The sequence below is a fragment of the Hakea prostrata genome, chromosome 4, assembly GCF_041222555.1.
Source record: "Hakea prostrata isolate BN-2017 chromosome 4, UWA_Hpros_2, whole genome shotgun sequence".
Taxonomy (NCBI): domain Eukaryota; kingdom Viridiplantae; phylum Streptophyta; class Magnoliopsida; order Proteales; family Proteaceae; genus Hakea; species Hakea prostrata.
This window is the reverse complement of record NC_142603.1, coordinates 51,496,096-51,511,806: the sequence shown is the minus strand read 5'-3', so window position 1 is coordinate 51,511,806 and position 15,711 is coordinate 51,496,096. Positions and strand designations below refer to the sequence as shown.

At 39.1% G+C, this 15,711-nt stretch overlaps 1 protein-coding gene and 2 non-coding genes across 3 annotated transcripts; 2 read left to right on the top strand and 1 right to left on the bottom strand.

The window, feature by feature from the left end:
* The first annotated feature begins 561 nt into the window (after window positions 1–561).
* On the top strand, window positions 562–633 carry LOC149019471 (small nucleolar RNA R66). The gene has a single exon (XR_016173266.1). It is a non-coding gene; the product is annotated as a small nucleolar RNA R66 (small nucleolar RNA).
* Window positions 634–720: 87 nt separating this feature from the next.
* Window positions 721–791, top strand: LOC149019470 (small nucleolar RNA snoR118). Its single transcript, XR_016173282.1, has one exon. It is a non-coding gene; the product is annotated as a small nucleolar RNA snoR118 (small nucleolar RNA).
* A 65-nt stretch (window positions 792–856) lies between these two features.
* Window positions 857–13,960, bottom strand: LOC149019469 (Protein phosphatase 2C family protein). Its single transcript, XM_089153470.1, has 4 exons — window positions 13,173–13,960; window positions 11,797–12,164; window positions 6,776–7,012; window positions 857–1,851 (listed from the first exon to the last, which is right to left on the bottom strand). The coding sequence occupies exons 1-4, from the start codon at window positions 13,489–13,491 to the stop codon at window positions 1,639–1,641; spliced, it is 1,137 nt and encodes a 378-aa protein (XP_089009596.1). The 5' UTR covers window positions 13,492–13,960; the 3' UTR covers window positions 857–1,638.
* Window positions 13,961–15,711: the final 1,751 nt, after the last annotated feature.

The window sequence follows — 15,711 nt, the reverse complement described above, 5'->3', positions numbered from 1 at the left end:
CAACCGTTAAATGTGGCAAAAATGTAATAAAACATTCCCTCTCAACGACTCGACCATCCAACGGTTGTAGGCTTATCTCGTCCATTCACCTAAGAATGGGTCTTCTAATCAAATTGTGAAAATGAAAACCAAAACGAAGCCCTCCCCAACTACGGCGGAAACCCTAATCTGCCCGATATATATATATTTGTATAGATCAGTGTCAAAAGATGAGTTATATGTTTTCTGGTTATAGGGTTTTGTGGGTACTATTTCGCCTTTCAGATGATTTCAGTCTTTTGGTTTCGTTCTTATTGCGTCAGTGATCTGATTTACTATGAATACAGGTAGCCTTTTGAAGGACCCCTTCTTTTGATTGAAGGGTGTTCTCCTTCATTAACTTTTGTTAAAGAGGCTTAGATTGATTGCAGCGAAGTTGAGTCGCTTCTCCTTTGTTTTCTTCCAGGTGCAGCGAATAATTTTCTGCTACATCATTTGGATTCTTCACTCCTCGAAATTTTGGTTTCTGATTTTCAAACCCTTTATTTGTTCTTCTGATTCTTGTTATTTTCAAAATATGAGTCCCATGATGGCATGAAATCTTTGAGACCTGATCATTACTTTGATGACAATACAAGCAATTTGGCTGAGGACTTTAATACTCTGTGATTTCTTATTTTCCTTCCGTATTTGATTCGATTTAGTCTTGTTTCTTCAAATAATTTCGGGTTGGTTCATAGACAGGATGATGAAATATGCACTGGGCTCTGAATAACTGATGGAAATGCAGCCTAGAAAGCTATCTCTGACATCTTCAACCGATCAGAATATTTTTATTGGGTCTAATAAAGCTCTTAATTTGCTTCTCAACCAGTATTTTTCTTGATTCTTATTGAATGGCAATTCCATTAAAATGGTTTTTTTTCTTCTTTTTTTTCTTTTTCTTGGTTCTTTTTATTGCGAAATATTTTGAGATCAGCTTTGCTTGCAATTGAATTAAACTATTCTGTTTCTCAGTTATTTTGAAAATTTTAGATTCTTATACTATATACGGATTTCCCATACACAGTAACACAAATATGTGGATGGATGGAAATACTCCCCTAAAATTTGGTATTTGGGTTTTGAGATTTAAGATGGAAGATTGAAGTTTCATATGTGAAGAAGGATGGCAATTGTCAGATAAATATTTGGGATTTGACATTAAAGATTGGAGAAGAAAATTCCAGTTTGAGGAAATTTCAGATTCGCTAAAAAAAAATGAAGTGAATGGAATGGACATTGTACAACGGCATCTATTCAATAAAAAGCCGAATTTGCTTGAACTCCTAAATTGGTACATAATGGATGTGCAGAAACGTCACAGGAAAAAAATGCAATCACAGTATCCAATACAACAATGTTTGAATGAAATAGATCTCAAAAATTATTTAGAAACAAAGAAGAACAGTTCTATAACAGGTACAAGATAATGCATTCTAAAGGTTTACGATCTCTGAGAATATTGCTTTGCCTCAGCCGCATCTGCTTTGTCAGTTTCACTTCCTACCAATCTGTCGCAGAGATGTTGTAGACAGTCAAATGGACTTCAAAAGAAAAGACTTCACACACACTAATGACCAAAATCAGTGAGTAGGGAATGACAAATATCATGGCTCATCAGTGTTCCAAGGCACTTCGAACGGAGACTGGAGGACCTTGGGGTATGCCTCTGGCAATGGCATCATGATTAAGAAACAAAACAATCACAGTTATATCATCATGGAAATGGCGTCGGACCTTCTTATCAATTCCCATGAGATCTGCGTAACGCATCTCTCGTTTCCTAGCTGCTTCTTGAAGGGCAGCTTTGATGAGCCTTTTGGCACTTCCCTGCATCAACACAAATAATACAAGTTGGTAAGCCAAAAGGAGTCCATGATATGGCAAGTCTATAAGTCCATGAAACGGCACACTCCCATCACTTAGGAGTCCATAGAGCACCACCTAATAATCAAATAAGCATTACTGCATTGTTTTAAAGAACCAAACCAATAGTAACTGCAACCAATCTGGCAAGAAAAATTCCAATTACCCAGAACCATTCCATTTCCCTTTGAGCTAATCCCTCCTATTGTTGTTCTCTTTTTTGTTGGTAAGCTCTTTTTGTCTTTTAAAATATAGCAAACAAGGTATCACATGACTTGATAGTCATAATTAGCTAATCCCTCTCTTTGTTTTTAAAGAACAGCAAATAAGGTATCTCATGATATAATAGTCATTATTATGCCCTGGACTTCTAACAAGCAACCTGTCAGAGATCTGAAAGTCCACGAACTCAATGTGGCCTGGACAGTATCATGCAAAAACCACTGATTGAACTTTACCAAAAAGATGCAGTGGCTACACCAGAATGTTCTGTTCAGCAATTTATTTTTGGATAAGGAATTAGTAACTAAAACAACAAATTGTGGTATTCAGTTTTTAAATTGCTTGCATGTTTTCCTAATTCCAGAATGACTAGGAGTGAACGCCAGTGAGTAAATCCATAAGCTTTGAAATTTGATATAGCCTACTCTCCAATGGATTCAACCCCTATCAATGCAAATTAAATTCTCTGATATAAAAAATAGAGATTTGCTATTCATTAAATGTATGAAGGGGTGATGTGATCTCAGGCAACCCAATGACCTCATAAATCCATTCAGGGGAAGGAGGAGAAAAAAAGGGACTCAATTTTAAAGTAAATCTGGTACCAACTGATGACTTGTGTAAACTAGTTGACTTCCAAACCAAGCTACACTTTCAGTCGAGGTTGTTGACATTTCCCTGTAACAAATCCTCCAAAGCTTGTCTTCCAATCACTATCACCCACTTCAATGAAAAAATAGAATTGACTGCTGAATCCTAAAAAACATGGGTAACTGAACCGGTGGCTATTTGTTGGTTGGTTACATGCTCCAATTGTTGCCATGGTAAATCCAAATGATCAGACATCAAGGTGAAATGAATTATGCAGATAGTTGTAGCAGACAATAGAGAGAATCACAGCCAAAAGGTTCTATCTTATAGCTTTGTAAGGAATTGGAAGGTCCATGCCCTAAGAGATTTCTTATTAGTATTTTTTTTTCCTTCTTCCACCACACTTCTTCTGGTAGGCGGAAGGCTTCTTCTAAAACGCTTCTGTAGCATAAGGCTAAAAATAAACAGGAAGGACCACTTCAACTTCTTACTTTTAGGTGAGATCACTGTAATTGATGAAAGATAATCAGCTATCCCAAAGTCACCTAGACCCACAAGTAACCTCACTGACCTTATAAAAAATCTTGAACTCTTGCCACCTTTATCTGATAGTTACCCTGCAGGCCTGACATCTTAGATTGATTTTAGAGCCCAACTGTTGACCAAGCCTTCAAATTTACATCTTTGATTATAATCCAAAACAATGTCTCCTCACTTCAAATTTCAGATGAAAATATCACTAGTACGCTATAAATTCAGGCATGGCAAATCCAAGTTACACAGCCTTGGTCCAATCTGATTATACTCTATCAGCAGACTCAGCACCTGAAAGAGGAGCATAGGAGGAACCCTCACAAAGACTACAACAATATCCATCCAACCCTGGATAACAGCATTTCCATCTGATGTACTAGAATCTGACAGCCCAATATGACCTAAGAAAGCAAAAAGCACAACAGAATTGCAAAGAGCAAACCAGTGAATGAGGCTCCACCACAGTGGGATCTGTGGAAGGGCAGACATGTACAAAGCCTTACCCCGATAGTTGTTTCTAACCTCATATAGGCGACCACCAGTTCGCAGAGGAGCAACCTGATGCAGATTCAAACACCTACATCTGCAAGTCCAAGAAGCTGCCCAAGTACTAACAGTATTATGGCATCTTAGATAGTTTTTTCACCCATTCTGTTTTGTTCGATTGGACCATGGTTCAAGCTGTGGTCCAAGTGGTTTTACTCTAGTCCAATTTAAATTGTCACGTCACCCCTTAAGCAGGTAATTTGACTGACAAGCAAGCAGCTAATTAGAAGCTTGTTTGAAGCCTCCACACATGGGAGGACTTCTATTTTTTTTTTTTTTTGAGTTTATTGATGAGTCTCTAAAAGGTAGGAAGTGGTTTTAAGTTAGTTTGAGTCAGTTGTTTAGTTAGCCCTACTGTTTCCAGGTTGTCACTGAGGAACAGGAAAAAGAAGGGGGGGGGTGTTAATTAGTGTATACAGAATTTTCTTCCGATCTCTGATAAATATTGCATTGATGATGCTTCTTTAATTGCAAGTCAAGATCAACTGGAGTAATCCTGTAATAACCAACCAGACACAGACAAGTCCACCACAGGCACAAATCTGGCTGTGTCTACCAAACAATGTCCCACCACTCTGCAATTCAAACACCCCTATTTATGCAAAAAATAACAGGCATTCACAGCATAGACATGTATGTGCTTCAGCAAGTTGCCTACAAGCACATTGTAATGGTCATACAGACCGCAGCATATACTCAATACTAGTCTTCAACTGCAATCAACAGTCCAAGTCTTACAACTCCTGACATACAGAAGCAAGGGCAATCTACCCCAATAGTGTTTTAGCCGGACAAATTGCCTGCTTCAACTCCTGATAGTGCAAGAGCAAGGGTTTAAACCCCAATCATATACAGCATACACTGGATATCTCACCTATGTCCAGATGCAACTGGACAACTTAACGAAAATGATAGGGCTTAAAACAATGCATACCTAGTGCCAAAGGCTTCCGCACAAGCAGAGTTGTGGGGGGGGGGGGATTTTTATTAGGAGGCTGTTTAGATACCTTGACCTCAAGCTACAACTGTGATCCATTGACCATTGCGCCAAGGCCTGCCCCCCCTAGGCTTAAAACAATGCCCTACAATGAAACCCCTTCTAGTCCAGGTACTTAGCACTCAACAACCAAGTAATAGGATATGAGTAAAATACACAAAATGCATGATGTAAACCAAGATCTAGGGCTAGGGGTAATTTAGTAATTTCCCTAGATTTTGGTTTGCCCAGGAAATTCCAGCTAAAGAGAGTAGTGATCCTAGGTTGATAGGAGATTTGGTGCTTGTAAACCCCGCTGTAATATAATTTCAGATTCGAAATTTGAACTGAAACAGAAAGCTAGGGCTATGGCTAGGGTGGGAAGAGATGGGATTTCCTGCCCTGTGTTTCAGACCTTAGTTTAATAGTTCTGGAACAGGGGGAGGGTCTGAATTGTAACAGTATTAGGTTTACAGATTCTAGAAGTTATCTACTAGATGCAGGAATTTCTGAGATTTTTCTGGTATTCTAATTTCTATAAAGACGGAGAACTGAATGAGGTGGGAAGGTCCTAGAGGGAATGGCAGGGGCTGGACAGGTTGGGGAAAGGTAGTAATAGAATCGCAGGAAGGGGAAGGAGATGCTCGGGGTCTGAAATAGCAAAGGGAGGGGTTTCTAAGGCTTGAGGGGTCTGGGATTGGTGGTGCTGCTATGCACAGAACAGGGGAGGGCAGGGAATATCTCACAGGTGGGGGAGAAGGTGACGGAAGGGCAGGCGTGGTCTCCCTAGGTCTGCACAAGAAGGGAAAGGGGCATGAAGGGGACTGATCCTCAATGACCATAACCAATTTACCCGAAATTAAAGTTTTTATTTTTGAGTTAATGATCAATTGAGGGAATTAATACTAAAATTTATTCTTGATTGAAAGTCTTGCTATTCTAGTTTTCTTGTTAATTAATTCATCTTTTTTTTTTTTTAATTCATTCTTTAGTTTCTTGATTCAAAACCCCCCAATTTTTATCAAGGAATAAATCTTTACTAATCTCTGTGTATGACCCTACTCACTGCTATCACAGATTCAGTTCAGAGAAGGATTATCTTTGGAGGATTCAACACCCACCACCTGTAAGGATTATCTTTGGTGGATTTGACACCCACCACCTGCAACTGTTGTTTCCATAGGTTCTGTCCGTTAAATTCCCTAAGCTTTTAAGGAACGGATTCTAGCTCTAAGAGCCCAAGTACAAAAATCAAATCCAAAACCCAGCACTAAAGGCCCCCTCTAACGGCTTTGGAACTTAACCAATAACTTTCCTCAGCGGCCCTAATTTAGCACTTCCAATTCCCATCAGTATCAATCCAGAACTAGATTAGATAACCTTCTCATCCTTTAAATCCCTGAAAATTACACTACCATCTGAAGATTAAAATCTTAAAACCTCCTCTTTGTTGGGTAACCAAAACCTTATTATGTTAGTCCCTTCTAAGAGATTTTGATAGAATAGGCCCTTGGTACTCCCATAACTAGTCAAATGAGATGGCGACGGTGTTTATTCTCTGAGAAGTCCTAATACGCAGCCAAATTAGTCTTCCAATGGGTAAAAATAATCTACAACTATGAGTAGCAAAACGTATACTGTGTTCTTCTCATGGTCTCACCTCCAAAAATGTGTACTACGTTCTTCTCATGATGTCACCTCTAGATCCATGATATCAACTATGACAAAACAGATTTACTTTCACATATACGCAAAATCAACTATGAAAAACCTTATATGAATGTACACAAGAATAGTGTAGGAGCAATATTTAGAAACTAGTAAAGACAGATCAACGAGTAAGAAGGGGATCCCTCCTAGAACTAGGAAATAAGAGAGAAGACAATAAACACTACATGACAGTAATTCCAAAATGTAAAATAAATCTAAGCAGAATCATGGCTGCATATCAAAGACTACATTTTTTTAAAGGAGAAAAATATCTACCAAAATAAGAAAACAATAACAAGAAAATCTTACAGCATGCGGGTGGTTGTGGACAATATCCACAGCTTTTTCATTGCTCAAGTGTTCCCATAGACCATCAGAAGCAAATATAAGGAAAGAATCATCTGGTTGAAGTGTATGAGAGACAACAGATGGAATGGCCGTGATGATGGGCATGTCCATTGGTTCAGAAAGCCTAAATTTTGCATTGATTGGTTCCCTGTTATACTGTGCATGTTTCATATAAGCGTCGCCTATAGATCTAGAAACCTGCATCAAATTCAGTAATCGTATTGAACCGGTCAAATCTCACAATTCAGGAAAGACCAAAATAACTATAATTCATGAAATCTCAATAAAAGGAAAACATGATGAAATTGATGGTTGGGTCTCACGGTCAAAGCTCACAATTCAGGAAAGATCAAGATCACTATAATTCATGAAATCTCAATAAAAGGAAAACATGATGAAATTGATGCTTGGGTCTTAGGATACATCTTAGATGTATGATATACTTATGTAGGGGAAGCTCACTTTCCTCAAGCTGTCCACTCAAATATGGGACAACAAAGTCCAAATTCTAGCATGCAAAATTATGGCTACTTTGACCTGTTGATATATGCTGAACTAGGTGCTGCATGAATTTTCACCCCTCTTTTTGAAGGAAAAAGAATGAAATTTATCTTATATTTAATTTTTTGAAATTGTCTGAGTAACTGCCCCAAGCTATACAAACTAAGATCATAAAATTTACCATTACACTAATTTGGATTCAAATGAAATAGCCCTGGCTGTTAGTTTCTACAAAAAATACATCAATCATGTTCAGATTGCTGGTAAACCATGGGACCATAGTTTTGAGATTCTTTAACAGTTTGAACCAAGTGGACCTGAATTTTTCTTTTTGGTGAGTAAATAATTAAATTGAAACAAAGAGCAGAGGATATACAAAAGGAGGCCAGCCTTCAAGCAAGATAGAAAGAAGAGCTAAGACCCTAGGTAACAACAATGAGCCTGTTCTTTGGGGTATCAGTAGCCCGGGGTGGGGTGGGGTGGGGTGGGGTGGGGTGGGGGGGGGGGGGAATCGATAGAAGCCTAACAGAAACATCAAAATAGATGGCACTCCAAATCAAGTCTAGAGAGCGGGATTTGGATTTCCATCTTCTGAGATTGCGTTCCCACCATAGGTGACGGACAATGGCACTAAAGACTAGCTTCCAATTCGATCACAAATACAGGAACCTGAAAAGCCTCTCAAAACCCAAGACCAATCTTGAGCAAAACCAAATAAGCGCCTTGAACGGGGCCAAATCGAAGCAAGGGCTTATCTCCAAAGAGAGTTAAAGAAGGGGCAAGTGAATAAAAGATGATCAAGGTCCTCTGAAACATTCCAACACGAGATACAATTAGGGCTAAATGGAATGTGGCGGCTAATGAGAAAGGATTAGGCGGGGAGGGCAAGGTTAAGGGCTCTCCAAAGGGTGAGAGAGTGACGGGGGATGTGGCCTTTGAACCAAACAAGGGAGGGCCAACGGGGGTGGGGAGGGAGAGCAAAGCAAGTTCCAAGCCAAAAAAAGAAAAGAAAGAGAAATATTTAGAAGGTGAGGAGAGCCAAATAGTGAGAGTCATGGAGAGGAGGAAGGGAATCCCAAACTTGTGTGAGACTAGGGTGGGGGAGGGGGGCCCAAGAGCCATTAACAATGAAAGAGGAAACAGGGGCAATTTTGGGGATACAAGACTCATAGACAGCACGAGGGCCAAGCAGAGTGAAGAGGATACCCATCGGATGCCACGGATCAACCTAGAAGGAAGTGGAAGAGCTACAGGAGATGAGAGTGGAGAGGGCAGAGAGGGCACAATGTCTCAAGGTGAGGATTTTCCTCCAGACCCAGGAAGGATTAGCAGGGACAAGAACAGTGTAGCAGGAGTCAGATTTAAGAAAGTAGGAGTAAACCCAATTGACTCAAATGGAGTCATGCTTGGAGGCAATCTTCCATATGAGTTTTAATAGGCAAGTCGAACTGACCTGAAAATGTTATCAGTTTGTTATTCAATGGATAAGGTTTAATTTTGATATTTTAAAACATAAACTAACGGATTGAAGGAATTTTTTGCCCATAATTGGAAGGAATTGCTGCCATCGTGCAATGGTAAAGGTTGCTCCATTGTGTGACTTATTGGTCGTGGGTTAAGAATATAGAAATAGTCTCTCGGTGAAACTGGGTAATGTTACATACATCATGACCCTCCCCAGACACTACAATCGCAAGAACCTTGTGCAACGTCTGGTTGATATTGACATACATGACCACATGTGAGGCATCTAGATGGGATCCCCAGAGGTGGGTATGCCCTTTTTTTGTCATGGAGAAAGATGGAAGAGATTGTTTCAAGTTTGGAAGGAAGAAAAAAAAAAAGATGGGTAGAAGTAGATTTCTTGAAAAAAATTGAAGTTTTAAGGTTTAAGGTTTGGGGTTATTTTATTAGGGTATACAGGAACATGGGTTGCAGTGGTTGGATGGAGCTGTAACTTGAGATTGAGAGACAGATTAGATCTAGGGTCTACGGGATCCTAATCTCCAAGGGTTACATTTGTCAGATTGGCAGAATTTAGGCTAGAAATTAGAGTTTCCTGGAGAATCTGAAAAATTAAGAAAGGGGGTAATCTTGGATGCTAATTTGATATGTTATCTTGTTAGAATGAAGGGGCAATGTGTATAGACAGAGGGATGGGTTTCCAATGGATTCTAATAGTTGGTTTGGACTGGAGATAGGTTTTAATATTTAGGAAAATGAAAATTCAGAAAAGGGCAACAGTGTTTGGGAAATTAGAAGACTAGAAAAACTGTAGAATTCATATAAGCACTAACTACTGTTGAAAATTTTCTTGAAGAGCAGCTTGATTGATGGAAGAAATTCTTGGGAGGAAGTAAAGAGAAAGAGAAAACAGAAAAGAAGAAATTGGCCTTAAGATATCAATCCATACACAATCTCAACATCACCAAAACTCCTATTAAAATAGATATTCTTAATCCAAATCATCTCTAATTGATGGGGACGCATTACATAAATATAGACCTTCCAAAATTCCAATTTGACTTAAAAAAGGAATCCTAATTAAAATGCTAAACAAGCTAAATAAAATTAAGACAGAATTCTATCTACCTGTGGTATCATAATCTAACTCAAACACTGAATCACCCTCCCATGTACCAAGTCTACTGATATTATCCCCACATTATGGGTTCATTAATTGGGCCCACTACATCAATAAATCCAAAATAAGAAGTCCAAGGTGTACAACCCACCTATGGGCCAACATAAAGCATTCCAAATTAACCCATTTGGAGATTTCAACTGCATCAAGGTTAGTTGATCACATCATGGAAATTATTTTCTAATTGATGATCTTACCCGTAAAAGAGGGTTAAGTACTCATTTGCCTTTAGATTTACCTGCTTCTTCTTATTAACCACCACAGAGCCATTCTCTATAAGATAGTAAACCCACCACTACTGCAACCCAGGCCAGCCCCAAGCCGGGGTCTGCCACCCAACCCATGGCCTCAACCACATAGTCACAATTGAGTAACCAAACACCATTATATATTCAATTATGTTCTCAAATTTTATTTTATTTCACAGTTCTTACTTTGTTCTCTTCTGAGGGGGAGGCAAGGTGTGAACCAGCAGGCTTGAACCCAAGACCTCCTCATAGCAATGGGCTTTTATGCACAAGAAGCTACTAAGCACCCAAGGAAAATTGTTCACCACATCCATATTCTCAGGTTGGTTACAATGCAATTATTTAAAGGGAAAACAACAGTGTTCCAAATTGCCAACCACCTAACTGAAATAACTTGAACCTTGCAATTCAACTCTATCTAACCCCTTCATATTCAGCTTAAAGTAAAAAAAGACAAATAGAAAGAGGGCATACCCACTGCATCATGGCAGCGTCTGGGGAGGGTCATGATGTATGTGGTCTTATCTTTGTTTTAGCAGAGAGAAACACTGCAAATTGAATATTTTAGATATATCTAGGGTCAAACATAAAGAATGACGCCTCACAGAGAATTGAAGTGGAATGGATGGAACCGAGATCTGCATCTGTAGGTTACCGTGTAACCAACAACATATTCCTGTAAAGCTCAAAGGGAAGTTACCTAGGATTGTTGTTCTTGTTCAACAAGGCCTAATATATGGGACAGAATGTTAGGCAGTTAAGAAGTGTCAAATCAATAAGCTTTGTGTAGTTAAGATGTATGTGTGGAAAAACAAGGAAAGATAAAATACAGAACAAATGCATACAAGTAGCTTGGCAGTAGCACTGATCAATAATAAGCTCCAAGAGAGTCGTTTAAGGCGGTACGGTCATATTCAAGGAGACTTAGGAACACCCAAATAAGAGGAGTTATATGAGATACTAATTGAAGGAGCAAAAAGAGCTGAACTAGGGGTCCAACTAACAAGGAAAAGTGGTGAGGATGAAGACACATAGTCCAGGTCTTGTACAAAGTAAGCCATTGTATAAAGCCTAGGAGAGCTAAAATCAATCGAGGATTGCTCCCTTCTGGACATTACTTAGAATTTAGACCATAACCTCAGCCTTGAGTGGAATTCGATGGAAATGTCAATATCAAATACATACTGCTGAGAACGGCATAGAAAATATATTCTAGGGGATTTCCTAGCATGTTAGTGCTGTGGTACTAATAAATTAGAGCCTTGGAACAGATTGTCCACCTTTGTGTCTGGCTATGTATATGGATGTGCCAAACCCCATTTAGCTGAGATTCTCCTTATGTTCAGTGCCTTGTTCCTCTTATTATCTATCTACTATTTTTTCTCCCATTTCTCTTATCCCCATCTTTTCCCCTTGTTTTTGGGTAGAACTATCAGATCCACTTACCCGAACCCAGTCACCCCACTAATTTGGGATAAAGGCTGAGTTCATTGTTGTTGTTAAATGCAACAGGCTAGCAACAATTTATTAGAGCTTCCTTGAATTGCAGCCAGATGAAACAAAAAGAAAAGAACAGGTCATGAACTAACCTGAATAATGCCTTTTACTCTCCAAACTCCATGTTTAAGGACAACTATTTGAGGGTCATCTGGGTGCAATTCTTTGAGCTCCTGTCTCACGCTTTCCAGGTTAGCATTGTGTTCAGTTGACAATTGGATGGCAGCAACACCACCAGTGTTTCCAACTTTTTTCCCAAGAACAACACGAGAATCTCCAAGATTTGCAACATATAGGGTCCGTTGAGAGATCACTCCAACTAGACAGCATGAGCCAACTGTTGCTATATCTGGTCGAGTATCCCATAACTCAGAAACAAGTGCTGTGAACCCTTCTTCTGTTTGAAGAAAGGCTCTCTTAATGGTTTCACAAGTCACACCTTGGGCCTGTACTGATATCTCTGCAGCAACACAATTAGTGAATTTGTAAACATGTTGAGACAAGATTTTCTTTAACCAGTGGCCAGAAAATATTCAATGCCCCCCCCCCCCCCCCCCCAAAACACACACCCAAAAAAAAAAAATTTACAAAATGTTACATTTGGCCAGTCTATGGAGGAAGGGGAAGTGAACCAAATTTTTGTAATGGAGAAGTACATTATTCTGAGTAAAGAGTAATCGCACAAGCTTCAAACTTCAAACATCCTAGGAGACTGCCGAGATATTAGATGAAACACCTGGTATTCTATTCTAGTACTTGGCATGTACACAACCCAATCCTAATAAACTTCATCAATGGAGGAAAAGACCATGATATCATAAGGCTATCCAGGTTAGGTTCAACCAATATGACTCTTATACCAGTTAGTCTAAAGTTTCAATAGCTCTTCTTTTATCCACCAAAAGGGGGGGGGGGGGAACACACTAATTTACTCTACTCTTCACAATCAGGAGACGCCTTATACAGATGCTTGTCAAGTAGACTAGGCAGGATCCAGGAGGATAACTTAGATGAGGGCAATAAGAACGACAAGAACAGCAAAAAAGAAATAATAAATAAAAATTGAAAATTAAGAATCAAGATGAAATGAAGACTACCAACAGATGACATGATACACTCAGGAATAAAAAACAGCATGGTAAGCCTTGGGAAATTCAAACATGGGGCTACAAAATAAAGATGTTAACGCGTGCAATTTAATAAGACATCACTCCCAGTCATGCAGCACTGTAGCACAGAAAGTGAACATTTAATGCCAAAAAATTCTTTTTTAAAAGTAGAGGAAACTAAGAATCCTCCTATCTTGGCATAATTTAAGGTTTCTGACATACATATTCAGCATTTAATCAGAGCAATCGGATTCAACTTGATTAAGCTTTAAATGGAAGAGATGAATTACATGGGCAAATTCATATGGGTTAAAAAAAGGGGAAAGACATGGGTATGAAGGGATGGAAGGAATAAGAACCTTGAAAATGGCGGAAGAGATGATCGCAGACGTAACGAGCGGCGTCGTGGCCACCGTGACCATCATATACGCCGACAAAAGTGCCGAAAGGACCAGACTCGATCTGGCACTGGTCTTCAAGGACCTTGTTGGCCTGAACGACGGCCATGGAAAATTCACCGAAGGAATAACGACCGATGTCACGAAACCAGAGAAGCCCATCTCTACCTTCACGGCCAGCAGCAGCAGCAGCAACAGCAGCAGAAGCAGAACCATCAACATTGTCGCCAAAGGGCCTCCAACAACAACGAGATAAGTGGTTCATGAAATCTCTGAGCATCCCACATCTCTCAGGGACCCAAACCCCTTACACCCCAATACGAACCCAAAGCCCTAGTGTCCTCCTGATGCAGTCAAAGAGAAAGGGACCACTCTGCTACTGCGCATATTGGGAGGAAGGAATCCCAGTAAAGATAGACCCCCACATACACAAAGAAAGAGAGAGAGAGAGAGAGAGAGAGAGAGAGAGAGAGGAATTTGAGGGTAGAACAGAGAGAGAGACAGAGACAGAGATGGAGATGGCGATGAAGTAGAGATGTTCGGTGGAAGAGGAACAGAGGAATGTGCTTATTCGGGTTGGAGGAGATGGCGTGGGGAAGCCTTCCGTTAGATGTTACTTTCAATCCCCATTTCTGTCTATCTATTGCATTCTTCCTTTACCCAAACCACAATTCCCCCTCACTTTTCCATTCCTCCCCCATTTTCCTCTTCTTCCTCTTTTTCCCTTTCTTCTCTCTCCCTTAATTAATTAATTCATTTTTCTTTTCTCCCCCACTATACTCTCTAGCCTCTATTGAGTAGAAAACTAGAGAAGGTAGGTAGTCGAGGTGCACGTAAATTGGTCCGAATAAACCTCATAAGAAGAAGAAAAAATTGGAAAAACATGTTTAAGATACTAGTCAATTCGGATCAAATATTCGCGTCAACTAATTCCGGATCCGGTATTTGGTTCCCCCCCTCCCCCCCCCTTTTTCTTCTTTCAATTAGGGGTAAGGTGGGCTAAGGATTGGGATCCAAATCTTCTCCTCCTTTGTTGTCATCTATCATGTCTGTCATAACGTTGGATTGGCAACGTGTGAAATAGTAAAATTACAATTGTTTGTTGATGAGGAATTACGCCTTTTGAAAACGGACTGATTTCATTTTAGCCAACAAAAACATGTTTAAAGGTATTAGTCAATTCGGTTCTAGTGAATAAGTTTGGTTCAAATATTGGAAGTGTCAACTAATTTCGGATCTAGGTATTCGGATTCAGTTTGATTCAAAGTTATGAAAGTGAGATCAATATCTAGACCAAGTATTGGGTCGGCTTTGAAACTGGATACCATATTCGATCCTAGCTGATTTTGTTTGTATTCAACTACGAAACCCATCTTTTTTCTTTTCTATCAGAGGCAGGGTGGGTTGAGAGTTGAAAACCAGATCCTCTTCGACAAGACTGCCAAATTGGGTAACACGTGGATTGGTAAAATTACGATCGCACCTTTTGAAAATAGACCGATTTCGTTTCAGCCATTTATGAACGGACTAATTCCTTTTCAGCCTTTTCTTTTCAGCCATTTCTAGATGGACTGATTCTATTTCAGCCTTTCTAACCAATGGTTGAAATTTAGTTGTCCATACATCAACCCACCGATGATCAAACAGACAAGACGAAAGGCAATGCGGGACGGAGAGGTTCTGAATTGTAAGAGTAAGGGTTGAGGCCAAATTTGTTGAATGTGAAGTTTGAACCATCTAAAGCTAGTTTATCATTAGAAAAACTGAAATTCAGGTTGTCATTAAAGAATATAAAATTCATCTAGAGAGTAGAAATCCACTTAAAAACTCTATAATCTAGTGCATAAGATTCAGATTACACTAGCACTTCCTTTCAAACATGTCACAATTTGTACTTCTTATTTTTGTGTTTCCACTAATATTATATTCCACATGTACTTATAAGGCGTGAATCATCACACTATTAAGATATCAGATGATTGGCCTTGCTACACAAATTATACACATATCTACATAATGCTGAGAACAAGTATTTTAAAATGTTGGTTTAGGGTTTATATTGGTTGCATTTGCATAGCGCACAAGGGCTTCAATTATTATCCCTTAAAAATCAAAATACTATTATCCAAAAGTGAGTGACAAACCATCAACCAAAGACATTGGAATTTGAATGTTAATTGTGATTTATAAAACGGTGAGTGTTGAACTTGAAATCTTTTTGGTATCGATATTTATTCTCATTTTTTTGATAAATTTTCATTTATATTCTCTTATTTTAGATAAAATTCCTCTCTTTTTTTTCTTTCTTTTTAATTTATTACAAAGGGTTTGAAGTATTGATGTTTTTTTGAATACAAGAACCCAGTGAAACAGAACTACAAACAACAAAAATTACTGTAAACTTGAAGAATCCCCTCTAGGCCAATAGACAGATATGGAAAGAAAATTAAAAAATTAATTTGGTTCAATAGCACCTTAGACATCCAATCAGTAACATAAT

Coding starts and splice junctions, on each gene's coding strand:
- LOC149019469 (XM_089153470.1), bottom strand. CDS start 13,491: ATGCTCAGAGATTTCATGAACCACTTATCTCGTTGTTGTTGGAGGCCC. Junction 7,013..11,796: donor GAGTAAAAGGCATTATTCAG/GTTAGTTCATGA, acceptor AATTTGATGCAG/GTTTCTAGATCTATAGGCGA. Junction 1,852..6,775: donor TCCACAACCACCCGCATGCT/GTAAGATTTTCT, acceptor GTGTTGATGCAG/GGAAGTGCCAAAAGGCTCAT.